This window comes from Struthio camelus, chromosome 3, assembly GCF_040807025.1.
Source record: "Struthio camelus isolate bStrCam1 chromosome 3, bStrCam1.hap1, whole genome shotgun sequence".
In the NCBI taxonomy this organism is placed as follows: Eukaryota; Metazoa; Chordata; class Aves; order Struthioniformes; family Struthionidae; genus Struthio; species Struthio camelus.
The window spans coordinates 73,750,470-73,769,270 of NC_090944.1; the positions used below are offsets into that span (position 1 = coordinate 73,750,470).

Consider the following 18,801-nt stretch of genomic DNA (forward strand, 5'->3'; position numbering starts at 1 on the left):
TCATTACTCACCTGCATTTATGTATTTTGAATATTAGTAAATTTACATTTATATTACAATAGCTACAAACACTTGGGCGGGATACTTGAATCCAAGTATTACAAATAACTGTCCTGCCCCTAAAACATCATTGTTACTTAGTCTTAAAGTCTTTGAAAATCTTTGAAAAACTATGTTGTGTGCTGTTAGCTTCTGAGACATCACAGAGGGTTTAAGCATATAGATTTAGGCATATTCTAGAAGGAAGGGGGGGGGAGGGTCCAGGAGAGCTGGTTAATATTCAAGTATCACTTCCTCCAGGCTCAAGAGCAGTGCATCCCTCTGAGTAAGAAGTCCAACAAAGTGGGCAGGAGACCTGCATGGATGAGCAAGGAACTCCTAGCAAAATTCCAACAGAAGAAGGAAGTCTACAGAAGGTGGAAAAGGGGACAGGCCACTTGGGAGGAATATAGGGACATATAGGTATATAGGTATGCAGTGATGAGACTAGGAAGGCTAAGGGCCAGTTGGAATTAAATCTGGCAAGAGATGTCAAGGACAAAAAGAAGGGGTTCTTCAAATACATCAAGAGCAAAAGGAAGACTAGGGAAAACGTGGGCCCCGGTAACGAAGGATACAGAGAAGGCAGAGTTGCTGAATGCCTTCTTTGCTTCAGTCTTTACTGCTAAGGCCAGCCCTCAGGAATCCCAGACTCTGGGGACAAGAGAGAAAGTCTGGAGAAAGGAAGACTCTCCCTTGGTCGAGGAGGATCGGGTTAGAGATCATTTAGGCAAATTTGACATCCACAAATCCAAGGGCCCCAATGGGATGCACCCACGAGTGCTGAGGGAGCCAGCAGACGTCACTGCTAAGCCACTCTCCATCATCTTGGAAAGGTCCTGGAGATCAGGAGAGATGGCTGAGGACTGGAAGAAAGCCAGTGTCACTCCGGTCTTCAAAAAGGGCAAGAAGGAGGAGCCAGGGAACTACAGGTCAGTCAGCCTCACCTCCATTCCTGGAAAAGTGATGAAACAGCTCATCCTGGATGTCATCACTAAGCATCTGGAGGACAAGAAGGTGATCAGGAGTAGTCAGCATGGATTCACCCAAGGGAAATCATGCTTGACCAATCTGATAGCCTTCTATGACGGAATGATTGGCTGGGTAGATGAGGGCAGAGCAGTGGCTGTTGTTGACCTGGACTTCAGCAAGGCTTTTGACGCTGTCTCCCATCACATCCTTGTAGGTAAACTCAGGAAGTGTAGGTTTGGTGAGTGGACAGTGAGGTGGATTGAGAACTGGCTGGATGGCAGGGCTCAGAGGGTTGTGATCTGTGGCACAGAGTCTAGTTGGAGGCCTGTAGCTAGCGGTGTCCCCCAGGGGTCAGTCCTGGGTCCAGTCTTGTTCAACTCACTCATCAGAGACCTGGAGGAAGGGACAGAGTGCACCCTCAGCAAGTTTGCTGATGATACTAAACTGGGAGGAGTGGCTGACACACCAGAAGACTGTGCTGCCATTCAGAGGGACCTGGACAGGCTGGAGAGGTGGGCGGAGAGGAACCTCCTGAAGTGCAACAAAGGCAAGGGCAGGGTCCTGCACCTAGGGAAGAATAACCCCATGCACCAGTCCAGGCTGGGGGTTGACCTGCTGGAAAGTAGCTCTGCGGAGAAGGACCTAGGGGTCCTGGTGGACAAGTTAAACATGAGCCAGCAATGTGCCCTTGTGGCCAAGAAGGCCCATGGTATCCTGGGGTGTATTAGGGAGAGTGTTGGCAGCAGGTGGAGGGAGGTGATCCTTCCCCTCTCCTCAGCCCTGGTGATGCCCCCCCCCCCCCCCCCCCCCGGAGTACTGTGTCCAGTTCTGGGCTCCCTAATACAAGACAGACATAGAGCTCCTGGAGAGAGTCCAGTGAATGGCTATTAAGATGATGAAGGGACTGGAGCTTTCTCATATAAGGAAAGGCTGAGAGAGCTGGGCCTGTTCAGCCTGGAGAAGAGAAGACTGAGAGGGAAATCTCATCAGTGTCTACAAGCATCTGAAGGGAGGGTGTCGAGAGGCTGGGGCCAGTCTCTTCTCCATGTGCCCAGCAACAGGACAAGAGGAAATGGGCACAAACTGAAACACAGGCAGTTCCATCTGAACATGAGAAGAAACTTCTTTCCTATGAGGGTAATAGAGCACTTTAACAGATTGCCCAGAGAGGTTGTGAAGTCTCCATCCTTCCCTGGAGCTATTCAAAAACTGTCTGGATGTGATCCTGGGAAATAATGCTCTAAAGGACCCTGATTGAGCAGGGGGGTTGGACTAGATGATCTCCAGAGGTCTCTTCCAACTTTGGTCATTCTATGATTCTGTGATATCCTCCCCTATATCATTTTTCAATTTTTTAATACATTAGAAGAGCAGGTGAAAACAAGGAGTTTGTAACACATCTTTTTGGATTCTCCCATACTTTAGGAAAGTCTCAAGAGGATTTCTACATTTACAAAATTTCAATCCAACACTCGTTTATATTTAGATATTGCCTAGTGCAATATGTTCATCTCTGTCTTTTTAATTGTTGTGGCCAACATATATTCAGATGATAACATTGATACTTCCTCAACCCTACTACCGGTTTTGAGTCAAACCTTTCTTTGTGTTAGTTCCTGGCATGAGCCCTACAAGCTTCAGCAGCACCATTAAGGCACTTATCTGAACTTTCTGATTCTTCTACACTAAACTTAAAGCTTTTGAGCAACAAATATTTTATATAGGTTTCTGGTGCTTTGTATATTCTCTCAGGCCTTTCTTCAAACCTGTACTATTTCCTTTCCAAAGGATTTTTTGAGCTGCAAAGTGCAGGGGAACAGGAAAGACTAGGTCACAAGGGAGACGAGAGCTGTACATCTTCCAGTTTACCTTCTCAGAAATTCAAATGTGAAATATCAAGTTTAGGATTATTTGTTAAATTACTTGTGCCAGTTCAGCTATCCTTACTCCTGCAACTTTTGCCTAGTCTTTTTGGCAGTCTTTTGGCTCATATGATATATCTGTGACAAAAGTAGCTATCAAGAAGACACAGCAATTTTTTTCTATCAATCATCAATATTACACACACTTCTTTATAAGAGAAATTTAGCGACCAAGTCATGCAATGAGTATGCCAAAGAAGACTTCAGTAAAGGTAATCTAAAATCTAAATTTAAAAGTCTGGCATGATTTGACAGGAAAAACCTGGCAAACACCCATTATTCCTCGTTAGTCAATTAAATATATCTTGAGCTCTCAAATGAAAGCATTGCTGTCAGTTGTCAAAACAGGAACCAGTGCAGGAAATTGCCCTCATAATGTATAGGATCAGAGTCATATTGTTTCCTAGAATCCTCTCTGTTTACGAACTGTCTGGGCAGTAATTTTTTTCCACTGCCAATTTGATCCTCTTACCTTATCTTCCAGATCTTTTCTGTCAAATCTGTCTGATTCTTTGGGCTTTTCTTTGAAGAGCTGTGGATGAGTCCAGCATATCTTTACATCCTCGGAAGAGGGGGAGAGGGTATTATAAACTGTATGAGTCTAAGGCAGGTGTTCAAGGACCTGATTTATATATGTTGGGTTTGTTCTGCATCCTTTAGCGGGGGGAAACTAGCAGAAACATATCCTGTTTCTGAATTAGTTAGCTCTTTGAAAATTAATAAACCTGCTGTTATCTACTTACACTGTTGAATGGCCTGTTTTTATTGTACGCTGAGGTGCAATAAAATAAAAAGGAGATACTGTGGAGGAAAACTCACAGGCCTTATTTGAATGCGTAACCAAGTTTGTTTACTGTAAAAGAAAAATAACAATGTAATGGATTTCTGGTGCAGAGTTAAGTACATCCTTGTCCAAATTTGATTTATGTAATTGTTTCTGGATGTTAAACATGGCTAGCATAGCCTCTATAATTGTTGCACTAACGCTGCATGTGGGCACATGCTGGCACAGCAGTGCGAAAGAGAAATCTGAAAGAAAACTGGGAGCTGTTGCTAGTGCAGGAAACCTCTTTCCCTGAAATGAGGGAGGGTGGGGTGAAGCAAGCGTAGATCTGTAGATCATGTTAAGGCGAGCAGATTTGCCTAACTGGAGGCACTTTGTTAGAAGCAAGGACAAAACCATTCATTCCTGTAACTTATTAACCTTTTGTGGGCCGTATGCAGTATCCAGACCTCATCCATGATCTGACAGTGTATCTCCATGAGGTTAAAACCTAGTGGCCCAATGGAAACTACTTGTGCTGCCTGCTAAAACACATCTCCTTTAGCTTGAGAGACCTGTGTTTTTGGAGGCAGAAGTTAAGCTTCGTGAGGAATGCTTATATGGGTGCTTCTGTGAACGTGTAACTATAGCTGTGTAATTTCTACAATAGCTTTTTTCAGTACACACAAAAAAAGGATATTGTGGTAGGCAGTAACTCCATGCGATGAGAGAATGTGCATCTTTAAGAGATACAGATAATGCTGTTTTAGATAAACAAAACATTCAGAAGTTGCCACAATGATTGAAGATAAGCACAGTTTTCAAGGGAGTTTTTATGGATATAAGCAAAAGATGTTCCTACTCATCTTTGAAGCTCATTTCAAAATTGCACATAATTACTAAATATTTCCCGCGTGAGCCTTGCAGCTTGTTTCCTTTAGCCAGATAATACAGCATAAAATTTAATATCCATATTCCCATGATTAAAGTTCAGTGATATCTGCAAAGATATTTTTGATTCCTTTTCTTATAATTCAATTTTATCTAAGTAGAAATAGCTATCAATACTCCATTATGTTTCAAAGTGATTATATAACTTAAATTGGGTATCTTCATCCAAATTTTATATTGACAGTTTAAACTGAAATTTGCAATTGTCAATAAAGAAGGGGGTATATTCAATGTATAAGCCTCTCACATAAACCACTAATTTCATATTAAAACTGCATCTTGATTTTGTATAAGCTACTGGATCCCATATGTTAGGAATAGGTCTTTGCTGTTGGGAGATTCTGGTGTGATTATTGAGTTGAGGACAGAATTTCAGCAGTTGCTCTGAGATGCTTCACTTTTGGCCGTTGTTATTTAGACGTCCTCTTTTTCTCTAAGTTTCGTACTGTTGAGGTTTTCTCTTTTGTTTAGCACTGACATGGGCAAGTGAAAGAGAAAATGTTACTGAGGTTATAATAGTTTGGTGCATGTTAGGCTCAGAGAGGGGCAGAATCATAGTCGCATTTTATGCAAGATACCATCAAAATGAGATAAACTATTGAGGATAGTTGTAATAGATGATAAACTGTTAAAGGACATAGCAAGTATTTGATTTGAAAAATCAGGTGTTTCATAGACAAATCACTTGCTGCTGAAATGACCTAAAGGAATTTGACTTTAACATGATATCCTTTAAGACAATATCCAAAGTTTATCTGTGGATAGATTGCAATGTGGGATTTGGACTGTTAAGGGCCTTATTTTGAAAATTCACTTCCTAGCATTCTTTATCGATATTATGAATTCCTTCTTATAAGAATGAAAATATGGGGCAATAGATTATTGTGGGTAATCTTTGCGTAATATATGGTAATATGTTGGTTTTCTGCAGCAGAAAGTCATGCTTCAGGGGCCCTGTTTTCTGGCAGTCCGCTTACTAAACTTCAGTTGAGACCCATGACAGATAAGCACGTGGCACACCAACAGCAATGAATTTAATGGTTCAATCCAGAAAATGTGCTTCTTAGTCAGAAATGGTTTATGATTCAGGCATTTCAGCCTGATATATTTGTGGTTTGCTGAGTATTATCTGTGCTAAAATGGTCTGGTAATCCAAAGGATAAAGTACGTGCCTCAAAATCAAATTTATTGCTGCTTATTGGGACTACATGCCCAGCCTTCACTTTTAGTTTATCCACAGGAATCCCACATATGAATTTTAAAGACAAATTAGAGGAATGTAGGTGGTAATTTCAGTCATCTGTGTCTAACTGAAAAGCCTGATAGAAACTTGGGTTAAAAACTAGTTGCAACAACTATTCGTTTTTAATGCACAAAAAGGAAGTTTTCTGTACCTTGAAATTCAGCCTCGTTTCCTGAAACCAGTGACAGTTTTTGAGCAAAGTTGGAATTCGGAAAGTTGGGAAGTCAAGGAGAAGCTGACACAAATTTAGTTAAGTGAATGAATTTTAAGAGTGTTTTGGTATCCAGGAACTAAACTGAATGCCTACAACTTCTGAGAAGCATTATAAAAAGGAAAGAAATGCAGCATCAGTCTACCAGCTCTTCCACACATTGCTGTCACTGGATAACTGTTAGCACTTCCATTAGTCACTCCTTCAATAGGCCATGAAATTGTTCCAACTTTTGAAATGTGTGAGAGAATTAAGGCAGATGCTGGCACATCATAAATGAAAATCTAGCCTTCAGGCTGCTACAGTAGTGACATTGTTACGGTTTGCTTCCTTGAAAACACATGGCTCCTTAAGTTGTGATAAAATTATTTTGTGCTTGCTGTATTATTAAAACTCTGTGGGGTATTCGGGCTATAAAGTATTTGGGCCCGCTAGGAGATGGTAACTTACAGGTCTAAGAAGCATTTTATTTATTCGTATTCAGTAAATGAGTATAGTGTTTTCTGTTGTGATTGACTTGTGTCACTTGGTAGCTGTGGTGTTTGATAGCTGTTGGATTACATAAGGAAGACGTGCTACAGAAAGACCTCACACATCTGCTGCTGGAGAAATCAAACACTGAACCGTCTAAGGTTCTAAAAAACCTAATGACTTCTCTTGAAAAAAATTGTCAGAGCAGTAATATTCATGAAAACAGCATACAAAGACGTGTTTTAATTTCATAGCAGAACAAATGCTCAGCATTTACATAAAATGAAGTAGCAGAACAGACAGAGAAATCTTCAGTCCACTGCTGTTTTTCCCTAGCTCTTACTTAAACAAGAAATCCAGTTTTTTTACTATGCAGCTTTTTATCGCAAGCAACCATTACTCTTCCCTAAAAGGAGTGCTTAGCCTCCAATTTCTTACAAGGTTCCTCTTATGAATAAGATTAAGTTGAATCTTACTACCTTCTAACAACTATCTAGTGTCCTCTCTTCTTCCAAAACTTATACCAGACTGCGATATGAAAACCTCACAGCTGTACATGAAGTTCTGTTAAAAGTTCAGATGAAATGACCTAAGTCACTATCAGTTTTAGGAAGCCTGCATATTATTCCTACTAATAATAGAGTAATTTAATTACTTTAAGTACTAATTTAATCACTCTATAAAACTACCTTGTTTTTTTTGTTTCACATTTATCCATATATGAAAATCTTCCTCTCCTAATATAGCATTAGCGAGTTAAAAATAGTATATTCTATTTGTAAACAAAAATGCATTTTTTTACTTTTTATACTTCCTTTCCTAATTGGAGAACTGAAATATTTTCTTCTCTCATAATTTACCTTACTGTGTAGGAAGGATACCAGCCAATACAACAGGATCATTAACCTATTCTTCCTTCTTTTTCTCTTCCCTATTTTCTTCCAAAACTGGGTTATACATTTGTGCTTTGAATCTGTATTTTGAGCTCTCATCACTTTTTTGGTTTTACTAATTTACCATGAGAGCAGATATGGTATTGCAAAGGCTGTGCATAAGGCAATCAGTGTCTGCCTGGAAACCACCCTATATAAAGAAGTGCTGTTGACTTACAAGCACCAGCTGTAAGGAGAAGGCTGCTGCATGTGTGCCAGTGAGGAGTTTATAATTTTATTACAGACCACGAAAAATGAATTCTGCTGTCTGTTCACAATGGGCCGCTCGTGCTCCTCGCTTGATAGCACAGATGTGTGTGTGTGCTTTGTCTCATTTCTGTCTAAAACCACACATTCGCTCCCCCATTACTTGGTGTAACAGACCAGTCAGAAGGCCTAGAGGTTCAAACACCCATATGGAAGATGATTTCTCCTTCATCCTGTTCACCTCGCTCTCACTGTGCTTCAGTTTTGATATGCCCATTTTCCATAAGAATTAAAATAAAGACCTTTACCAATCCTCCTGCTATGTTTCCAGTAGGGTTTAAGTTACTAGTTACAAGATCATGTTGTATGCTAGTGCCACATAATTTTAACTGATTCGCATGATGCTTCTATGAGGTAGCAAGGTAATGCTGTATTCAATTTTATGGACAGGGAACTGAAGCACAGAAGGGTAAGAGCAGGTTTCCCAAGCCTAATTCTGGCTAGTCTTTTAGGATCCCTCTAGACAGCTAAAGTTAGGTGATAAATCGCACCCTTGGTGACTTACCTAGGATCATATTAATGTCTGTGACAAGCAGCGTCTTGAACTCAGCTATTCTGAGTCCTAAGTTACTACCCTATTTACTGGAACATATTTTCTTTCTGATCTAAACAAATATATTATGGCTGAATTAGGAATTTGAAATTCAGAACACTGCTGTTTCCTGAGGATTAGCCAGAAGGCACAGGACATTTGAGATTTGTTTGTATCATTGGTTTAAAGGCTTTGTTACTTTTCTTACTAAAAAATTGAGAACGTCATCCTTAATCTTGGCCTTCATGGTTTCTGTACTGATTGCTTTTCACAGATACAACGCTCTCAGGGGAAATTGGCACAAAGAAAAAGGTGAAAAGACTGTTAAGTTTTCAGAGGTATTTCCATGCATCCCGGTTACTGCGTGGAATTGTACCACAAGCCTCTCTGTATTTGCTGGATGAGGACTACCTTGGGCAAGCAAGGGTAAGAGAGGTCTCCGCATCTCCATTTCTTGCAGCAGTATTCCAAAGAGCGTCAGCTCTGTTTCAGGGTTCAGATAAGCAAGTGCATGGCTGATCTTCCCAAACTGATCCACTCCACTTACCTGCCTCACAGAAAACATACTGCGTGTTTCCTCTGACTTTTATGTTCACAGCTTTAAAAACTCAGTCTCAAAGCAGCAATAAGATGTTTAAATCTGTTCAGCATTTCAGATTCTGTCAATTGAAATTATAATCTGGATTTGTTAAATGATAAAGGATCCCTAACTGAGTTACCGATTTAAATGAGTGCAGCCTAGGCAAAGGATTTAATTCACGCACTCAGAAAAATGCAGCGCACTCTCAGCCGATATCTAGCAACTATTAGGCAATCTACCATAGCTCTCCGTGGCAAAGGCTAGGAAACAGGGAACATTCACTGCAAAGAACTTCATGATAATTGAATATACTGCTTTTATTTTGCAACTCTCATACATGCTCTGAATGACGTTTTCTAACAAAAACTGCAGAACTCATGTTGTCAGGGTTACTTGCAAAGGCAATTTTTAACTCTCTGCAAGAGAAGATTGTAAGTCAGGTGTTAGAAAGCAATTAGGAATCCAGACTGGATTTGAATATAGACTAAGAAATCAGAATGAACACACAGAATTTGCCATACAGTTAGTCCAGACTCGGTCTCTTGACTGAAGTGACATAGTTGCAAAAATATTACATGTGGTGGTAACAACAGATTCTTCTGTGTGCTTCACAAAAGCACTGCATCTAAGTTTATAAAAGCTATTCTTGTCTTTTGTACTGTTTAGCACGACATAATTAATACTCACCGTGAACTCTAAGATTATACTTTACTGTAAGAAAATTTGTACTGAATTAATTTTGGGATATGAAGGACCAATATGAAAGTTATGTACTAAAATGGAACATTTTCATAATATTTTGTTTTGTGTTATTCTATGTTTTTGAGCTCTGTTTGAAGGTATTTTTAGTGTCAAGTTCAACACCTCCTCAGTTAAAAGTGCAAGACAGTTTTTTGAAGCAATACAGTTAAATGTGGCTCCTAAAGTCTGATGTTTCAGATGCATCTTTTTAGCTTTCCTGAACAGAAATTCAAAGCTGCAGCAACCAATTCGGTGACTGATTAATGTGTAATAGTAATTTAAGAGTCCTTTACAGTTTGACATACCAGTCATTTGCCTTTTCATATTTGTTTTCTAGCATATGTTATCCAAAGTGGGAATGTGGGATTTTGACATTTTCTTGTTTGACCGCTTGACAAATGGTAAGTAATATTTTAAAAAGTTTTATTATAAGATTTCTCATATATGACTGTTCTAAAAATACCTAATTAATTATCATTGGTAAGCCTTTTCAGTTTAGATTACGGAGGAGAAATTGGGCATGGTTAACACCCCTTAAAATCATAACCTGGAATATTTTCAGGCTTTTTCCAGAACTTTCACAACTATAGTGTTTAAAGTATGTTTTCACATTAATCTATTCTCTTACATTTGTTATGGTCACCTTTTGCTTGTTTATTGTGAAGTGTTTATTCAAGGAAGTGTTTCGATTTCCTTTATCCTGGAAATCCCGTAGGTACTTAAAAATATACCTGTTCGGTACATTGGTTGGTAAGTAAGTCCAGCCCTCCATAATCAATCAATTTCTATCAACGCTGAAGAACACCCTTCCTTTGTGTTAATCGTCTGGATAGAAAATGAATCCTGTCATTCAGTAGCAAAAGTTAGGAATTGCCATTAAGATAAAGTCTCTGTGAAACTTTTTGTTTAAATATATGCCTCTACCAAAACAAACACATCAATATCTAGGCAGTAACTCTTGGTCAGGTAGGTGCTGAAGAGACTCATGTCCACCTTCCTCCTTTCTGTATTGCTTACGGGGTTGAGATCCCTGCCCCAGTCTGATTAGGTTATGATGTGGCAGGAGTTAGTTTAGAGGACAGTTTAGCAGAATGACTGACAGTAAAGAGTGGAAAGGACTAGAAATGGCAAAGGCAGCAAACACATAGTTCTTCAAAATTATCTTTCTCTGCCCCTGGTCAGTATCTAGAACCAAATAAGTTTCCATGTTCTTTTCTTCTCTTCTTCTCAGCCTCCATTCATCATCTTTCCTGAGCTACATTAAATGAGAAAAGACTCCCTTCCAACATTGTTTATACTTTTAATTTCTTTTTTTTAACATTTCTGGGAACATTGCTACTGAATTATGCTGTGCGAACTTTTCTAAACGTCGTATGGTCATGTAGTTGATCGTATAACAGCAGTTAGGCTCAACTTTGCCAATTCCCAATATTGATTTCATGGGCACGCATAACATTGAGGTGGGAGATGAGACTGTAAACGCTGCAACTCATTTTCTCCTGTGTCTGTGTTAATATTGCGAGATCCAGTTGTAGCTGAGTTGGGTACACGGTTTATTTACATGTTTGCACAGTCATGTATAAAATAAAAAGCTTTAATTATGAACTGCTGATTTACCAGTGAATTTTAACAGAAAATTTTTAAGTTTGATCTTACACGTTACTTAAATTAATACAATACAGCAAACTGGAGTGCCAGAAAAGCCATTCTTCTTTTCTGTAGTTTCTGGAAGTGGACTTGGATTATGAAGATGATGTGGTTGTCAAACAATACTATCAAAAGAGTTCCAGCTGATACCATGTCAATTCACCTTCTGTGTCATGTTGAAATAGTAAGCATGACTTTATAGCACCTAAGCTCAAGAGTGGCTTTCCACTGATGCAGCCCCACAGGCAGGTCTTGATTACGTATGGAAACAATTTATATAAGGCACTCTTCAGTATATGAGTGAGTATCATCTAAGTTCATGTGACAGTCAGAAAACTACCAAGATTTTTATTCATGCCTGATTTGTCACTACCCATACATGGTTTATCTACTGTTAAGGGAATCTAACAGTTTTTCCTCTCTGTTTGTAGGAAACAGTCTCGTAACATTGCTTTGTCACCTCTTCAATGTGCATGGACTTATTCACCATTTCCAGTTAGATATGGTTACGTTACACAGGTTTTTAGGTAAGTGCTCACCTCAAAATCTTCTTTAAATTCAATTTACAGCTTAAGTAGGGCACAGAAAAAGACATAGTCTTGATCTGGATGGCTATGTGAAATACTGACGTTGTTGCAAATGTTTCAGTAAAACATTTATGTGAAAAATATTAACATACAATTTACAGGCACTCAAGTACTCGATTCAGTACCTATTAAGTCAGTGGAAGGACTTCAGAAGGCTCTGTATTGGGCTTAAGCATTCCAGTACCACAGTTGCACTGATGATTTTAAAAAATGTATGTCGTGCAGAGATGTGGCAGACAGAGCAGGCCCACACAGGCAGACACACATTGCAGAACCTCCCCATGCACAATGAAATTGTGGTGTAGTGTCATTATTTTAGTGACTAATAGACCACTGAGATCCAGGACAGTTAAAAGCTTATGTGCAAAATTTAACAAATTATATCAAGCTGTCTACACTGAATAGTGTTGATGAAAGCCCCTGCTGCTGCTACTGCCAACAGAAATATTAGACCCATGCTGTCAGCAAACCAAAAGAAGAAATTGGCCAAAATCAATTACTTTTTGCATCATGTTTTGAATACAGCTGAATGCCAATTTGTTAAACTGTCAGACAGCGTTTCAAAGGCAAGGTCTCTTCTTTAAGAAGGCATAATTGTCCCTTCTGGAAAGCATTCCCCCAATACGAGACAGACAAAAATCTCTGTGCCTTTTCTAAGTGCTTTGGGCTGATATGCAATGGACTATCAGATAATTAGAGCTAGAATTATTCAGGGTTTTAAAGGATTACCAACTGTAACTTCAAATGCTTGTGGAAAGGAAAACAAACTGAAGGCCTTTTGGCCCACTCCATGCTGGAGAGTAGTGCCACTGCAATTTGGCCTGTTGCTTCTTGATATGATTAATTTGCTCTTCAAGGAGAGCAATGTAGGCAAAATCACATGGCGTTTCCCATGCTCAAGTGGTGTTGCCCTAGGATTTGATCATCTAATGTTGCAGGCTGTGCTGCAAGGCACAGGGGAGTTTGAAGCACAAACCTCAATGATTTTCTTGTGCTAGTGGAAGCTGAGAATTAAAAGGTTGGCTCGCAGTCTTCCAGGTGGAACGGTTCCAACACGACAAACTAAAACAAGGGGGACTGGTACGCTAAAATGGAAGCACAGATGTGAGTAACATTATCACACAAAGTTTTGCTTCAGTTACCCAAATGGTGTATCTTTTGATTCTCTGCCTGGAGGATGCAGGAACGACTTTGACTATAGGTAGTCGTTCAAATAATGAACGATGCGAGGCTATCAGGGCCTCACGCCCTGCTGCTGTAAAATAGGTGGTACTGCCTTAATGACATATTACTCCCCTATGACGGCAGCCTCAATAATTACACTCCGTTGTGGATAAGTTTGCCTTTTTTTCCTTATTTATTTTACTCCTGAATGAGAGCCTTCACTAAGACAAGAAAGAGTTGATTTATGAACTAGACCCAGTATATCCCCTTGGGCCTCACAAATCCTTTCATGCATTTTTTTTCCTAAAGGCATCCCAATAAGAGCACCAGTTTATGCAAGCTTTAGATACTTGAAGAAACTCCTTAGGCAGTTGACTGTAAAACTCTAAATTGTATTTTAAACCCAAATCCCAACTGCGGCCCTGAAATTCAGAGACAAAAGGATCTTTGTTTTCTGTTTTGGTTCCTAGTTATGGTTCAAGAAGATTACCATAGCCAAAACCCGTACCACAATGCTGTCCATGCTGCTGATGTCACACAAGCTATGCACTGCTATCTAAGGGAGCCCAAGGTAATAACAGCTTTTCACACTGATGTCAGTTTCAGATAATTCTCAAATTGTTTTCCCAAGATACAAAAAAACCAAAAAACAACTGTTTTTAACTAGTGAAAAATGGTTGCGTACTTAAAGTCATCATTGAATCAGTAGAAGGGTGAGTTACAGATTCTAGCCGCTGGAAACAAGCTGCTGTAGTCACTTTTCATCGTGCAGATGATGTATCAGCATGCTGTCACACGCGCTCCGGCAAGTTTTACTGCAGTGGTATGTAACAACCACCTGCCAATGGCAACGGCATCCTAGGAAAGTCTGTAGGAGGAAATGCATGCCCCTGCCTCAGTTACTTCAGGGCATACGCCCCGCTCGTCTGCATTTCAAAATACCAGATTTGGCAGTGAAGCACCAAAAATAGGCACACAATCCCTTTAGCTGGCTCTGTCATAAAAGAGCGAGCAGCAACTTCTTGAGTGCTATGGCAAGTCCTAACAAAGTTAGGATGGCAGATGACTGTGTTGTTGTTTAATGTGTTACTGGGAGGCACTTTAGTGCTGAGCACAGGATAAGAATATAACTGACGTTACTTGATTTGACTTGACTTAAATGAAGGGTTCTGCTAGAGGTAGCGAATTATTAGACCAGAATAAAGTATTTGTAAGCGAGATTAGGAGCAGGCCCCAGCTTTCCTACATTTCCATCTCCTGCAAGATCTGCAAGTCTCTGCTGTCAAAAAGGGCAGAGGACAGCTGACATCCAGAATCTATAGGATTCATCTATTAATTTCTCATCACAGGATACTTCTTCCAGATCCGTACTCCATACAGATTCATGGGGCTGGTAGTAATTAACTCTCAGAAGCAGAAAGCTTTAAGACCTTTTTTTTTTTTTCCTCCAGTAATAAAACAATTGCTTCTCACTAACAAGTTCTATAGTAGAAAAGAATCTGGCCAAGCTTTCAAACTTGTGTGTCTGAAGTTAGGAAGCTAAATTATGTCTTCTAATAAAACACCTTTTTTTGAACCGAGATGTCTAACAACCAAATCTGAAATTTCAGAAGTTTATAAACTCTCTACCTTTTACAGCACAGTACTTTACTAGAAAAATGAAGCCTGATATATTGTTAGTATTGCTAAATATTTGGTACATGAGAGCTCTATCATGTATCCTAACATATGCCAACCTGTTAGTATAGTTATTTCCTTTTTTAAAAACTGAATCTTTCAGACTAAGCTCAAGCATTTCCATAATAACCTTCTGTATATTGCCATGAACAGTAAAGAGATAAGAAATAGAAAATATAACAACATATGAGTATTTAGTCAGTTATTTTTTATAGATGTCTATTCTACACTTACCTCAACAAGGTTGTTTACAAAATTTATTTGTATTTGTATTATCGTCTGTGTACTCTTCAACAAAACAGAGCAATGTCATGATGTGTCAGCTGGTCTGTTCATTTGCCAAAAGAAAGAAGCTGTTTACCGTTTGTGTTTTTGTTGTGATTAACGTATGTGATTCAGCTTGCCAGCTTCCTTACCCCTTCGGACATCATGCTTGGACTGTTAGCTGCTGCAGCTCATGACGTAGATCATCCGGGGGTCAACCAGCCCTTTCTGATCAAAACCAAACACCACCTTGCCAGCCTGTACCAGGTAAAACTGCTCATCAAGTAGATGAATATGTAGAGCAATTTACAGTGAACTTTCATGCCAAAGTCAGGGGTGGGGGGCGGTGATCAAGTTGACCTACACTTTAGAGCCTGGATGGTCTCAGCAAAGCTTCTCACTGGGTATCTGTCCTCATAGCAAAGCTGATGCACATGAGAAAGAGGGTAGAAATGCCAATATCTGGTGAGGACATTTAAGCCAAATCTACAGCTATTTCTCTTGTAGTTGCCAGAGTTATTTCTATTGTGGATCATCTGGGGTAAGCAACTGTGGGTAGGAGGTTTAAAATCACAGAGGGACAATTTGTATTTCCTTTTCCTTCAGTGCGCAAGTAAACAGCAGGGATGTTCTAAATTGGTGTTATATTAAAAGAAATTTTTGTTTCACGTGGCTCTAGTAAGATTAAACACTTAATGAAATACCGCAGTTAAAAAAAAAAAAAAAGGACAGAAGAAACCAGAGGAGAAGTTGTAGATATTAACACACATGTGCATAGAGATATTAAGAAAGAACTTAAAAACAGCCACTGTAGATCATTACCGCAAGCTGTCTAGACCAGTATCCTGTTTCCAAGAGCAGCCAGTGAAAGATCTCAGAGGGAAATATAAGCCTGGGATAAGTATAGAGTTGTCCTTCACCTGGTATATATCCTCTCAGCTCTGGCAAGCAGTAGTACACTTCCTGAAACAAAAACACAGGCCCTCTTGTTCAATAACCTTCAATGAACCCACCCTCCACTGATTTTTCTAGTCTTTGAATATATTTGTAGTGTTGGCCCATGGCAATTATTATAGCTGGGCACTGTATCCACAACTACTATATATGTGTAATGAAGCTATCTTTGTGTGCATGTATACATCATTATATATGCAGGTCTTTATTGTTTCCGTTATTCTTCTGTCTGTATGCTTGTTAGTCATTCTGGTTGCACTGACCTTAACTCGTAACTAATAAATGGATATTGTACTGATTTTAACAAAGGCTTCAGCCTTTGTTAAAATTCTGAGATTAAAATTCAGAAATAGAATGTAAATCTAAAATTCACCTAACTGAAGAAGACTCACTAATAGCTATGTACGTTCTGCACATGCTTATTTAGTCAAGAGCTTGCTATGATTTGCTGAGTACTTGAGATGAGATTCCCTCTCGTTTTCCCGTACTCAAGCAACATTTGGGTTTTACGATAAGCAGTTGGTTGTGTAACAGCTCAGCTGTCCTTCTGCCCTGAGATACAGGAACAGGCAGGGCTGTGGGAGCCCCAGCCAGGACAGAGGGATGCTCAGACAGTAAAAACTTTGTAACTGGCCTTACCACAAGCTGATGCAGCCGCTTAAGTCATCCCCAAGCATTTCTGGAGCATTTTGCTCCAGTCTTTTCTAAATGTCAGGCCCATTGAATGGGGAGGAGAAAAAGCCAGGGAACCTAGGAAAATTATTTTAAGGATCTTTTGAAAAGAGTTGGGATAGAGCCATTCCATATAATCTCCAGCCCTATGAATAGTCATAAACAAATCCTTGTCAAATTAATAGTAGGAAACAGTAAAATGTAATTAGGTTCAAAATGCAGGCTAATTTGAAAGAGGTGCATCTAAAATAAAATATTAGTATCCTGGAGAGATGGTTTCTGCTCCTCTAACTTGGCTTGAATATACTTTCAAATGTTAGTTAGAAAAGTAACAAAATACAGAAAAATACAGTGCTTCAAGAGTAAGTGGGATTTTTAAGTATCCTGTTTAAGGCTGTTCATAACAGGGCATTTATATGATGTAAATGATAGGGCAGGTTTGCCTTATGTTATTTTGTCTTAAATTGATCTCAAATTAATTGTTTACAAAGATTTCAGCAATATGCCATAATTTAATGCTAATAAATCTTAAAGCAATGCTGGAGAAATTTTTGGTTGAAATTTTTTTTTTTGTGAAAAATCTAAAAATCAGTTATATTCTTCTCAAGGTTAGTACTTTAACAGTGCTTGAAATGGAAGTAAAAATTTTCTAGGGCTTTAATTTTTTAAATCTTGCAACAGCTGCAGAACTGCTAGGAGTAATCAAAAAAGGATCAAACAAAAGTAAGTTTTAACATAGTTGGCGCTCATCTGTCACTGAGTCTCTTTGCTCTTGCCTGTGTGCAAATTTAAATAAAAACTTTACATTTGAATCATCAGGAAAAAAAAGGTTTTCCAAAATAAGGTCAGCCGGTGTTTGACAAAAATGCAATGTTTGACAGCTTCTGACATGCATATATTCAAGAATCATGTTTCAGGAAGATAGGTTTCATCACCTAAGAGTTCAAACTTTTCAATCTTTATTTTCAAATTAAATCAATACTTTAGGATAGAAAGCATTTTTGTAAGGTGTAAGATACTTCCACAGGAGTCTATTGCATGCCAGGCACCATAATTTTGCACATAACCGCAAGCACCTCATTCAGGTCTCTAGCATTACAAGGACAGTGTAAAAGGTGACATCAGGCACCTTGCAATCACTTAGCCTCCTATGAGGAGCACAACAGCATTCCTTGTCAAGTGGTGCAGACTTTGCTTCTAGATGTCATTGGCCATTACAACTAAAAATAAGAGTTGTACTCTTGCTTGATAGTCATTGTCTTAGGTCTCTGTAGACTTAAAAAGTCACAATTAGCTCAAATTCTGGTTGATGCATTTGGCTTATCCAACATTATTTCTACTACTTTTGACTAAAAGCAATATACTATTCAAGGTTGCCCAGCCTGATACAATCCTGCCTTTCCATTACCCAAAGTACGACATCAACCTGACACCTGAAAAAGTCATATTGACTTTTCCTTAAAAAGAAATGCTGTATTTTACTGAGAATGACATGTTGAACGTCCTAAGAAAACAAATAGCTTTAATACAAACAAAATGTTGTTTTACAACTTCAGTAATAGAGAGTTAAGATTTTCTATCTTTGTCTGGCTCTGAAGTGAAGACTAATAGTTTAGAAGCCTGGAACGATCACATTCAATATCCTCTAGTACAAAATCAGCTTTAGAAATCTATAAAAGAAAGCTATATAGCTTTAGTATAGATATGTATAAACCAGTATTAGGAATGTATGTTTTAGTTGTCAGTTATGACTTTCTACTTTGCAATCTTTCTTAAAAGCAGCATTTCTAATTAAAATACCATTTTCTGGAATTTAAGTTTGTGTAGTTAAACTAATTACCATTATTTTTTACTATTATTTATTTTGCCTTGCTTGGTGGTGAGTGAGAACGTCACTAGTGGGGACAGACTTTGGCTGTGTTACCACCTCTCAGTTTTCCTTATTTGTAGATCCTCAGTACTCAATGACTAAGGGTGGAAGAATAGTTTTAAAGAAATCTAGATCTTCATCCTCTCTGAGTTAAAATAGAAGTTTTCTCTGGAACTAGATAATAGCTAGTGATCCTCTCTCCAAGTTATTATTCTTTTCTGTATACAACTGTAGTTAATGTGGTGGTTTGAAGAGCCAATGTAGATAGTTCAAAGGAAGTCGCAGATTGGAAATTTTCTGTTAGTCTAAGGAAAAGAAAGAACACATTTTTCCCCCCATCCT

The 18,801-nt window shown here is 38.9% G+C and overlaps 1 protein-coding gene across 6 annotated transcripts in view; it reads left to right on the top strand.

Moving 5' to 3' along the window:
• Nucleotides 1-18,801, top strand: part of PDE7B (phosphodiesterase 7B) — a 306,846-nt gene that overhangs the window by 271,234 nt on the left and 16,811 nt on the right. For all 6 annotated transcript variants that reach the window (XM_068938445.1, XM_068938446.1, XM_068938444.1 and 3 more), the window contains 5 exons: nt 8,578-8,729; nt 9,962-10,025; nt 11,703-11,798; nt 13,493-13,593; nt 15,099-15,230. In XM_068938445.1, the coding sequence (XP_068794546.1) occupies nt 8,578-8,729; nt 9,962-10,025; nt 11,703-11,798; nt 13,493-13,593; nt 15,099-15,230 (545 nt within the window). The remainder of the gene's footprint in view (nt 1-8,577; nt 8,730-9,961; nt 10,026-11,702; nt 11,799-13,492; nt 13,594-15,098; nt 15,231-18,801) is intronic.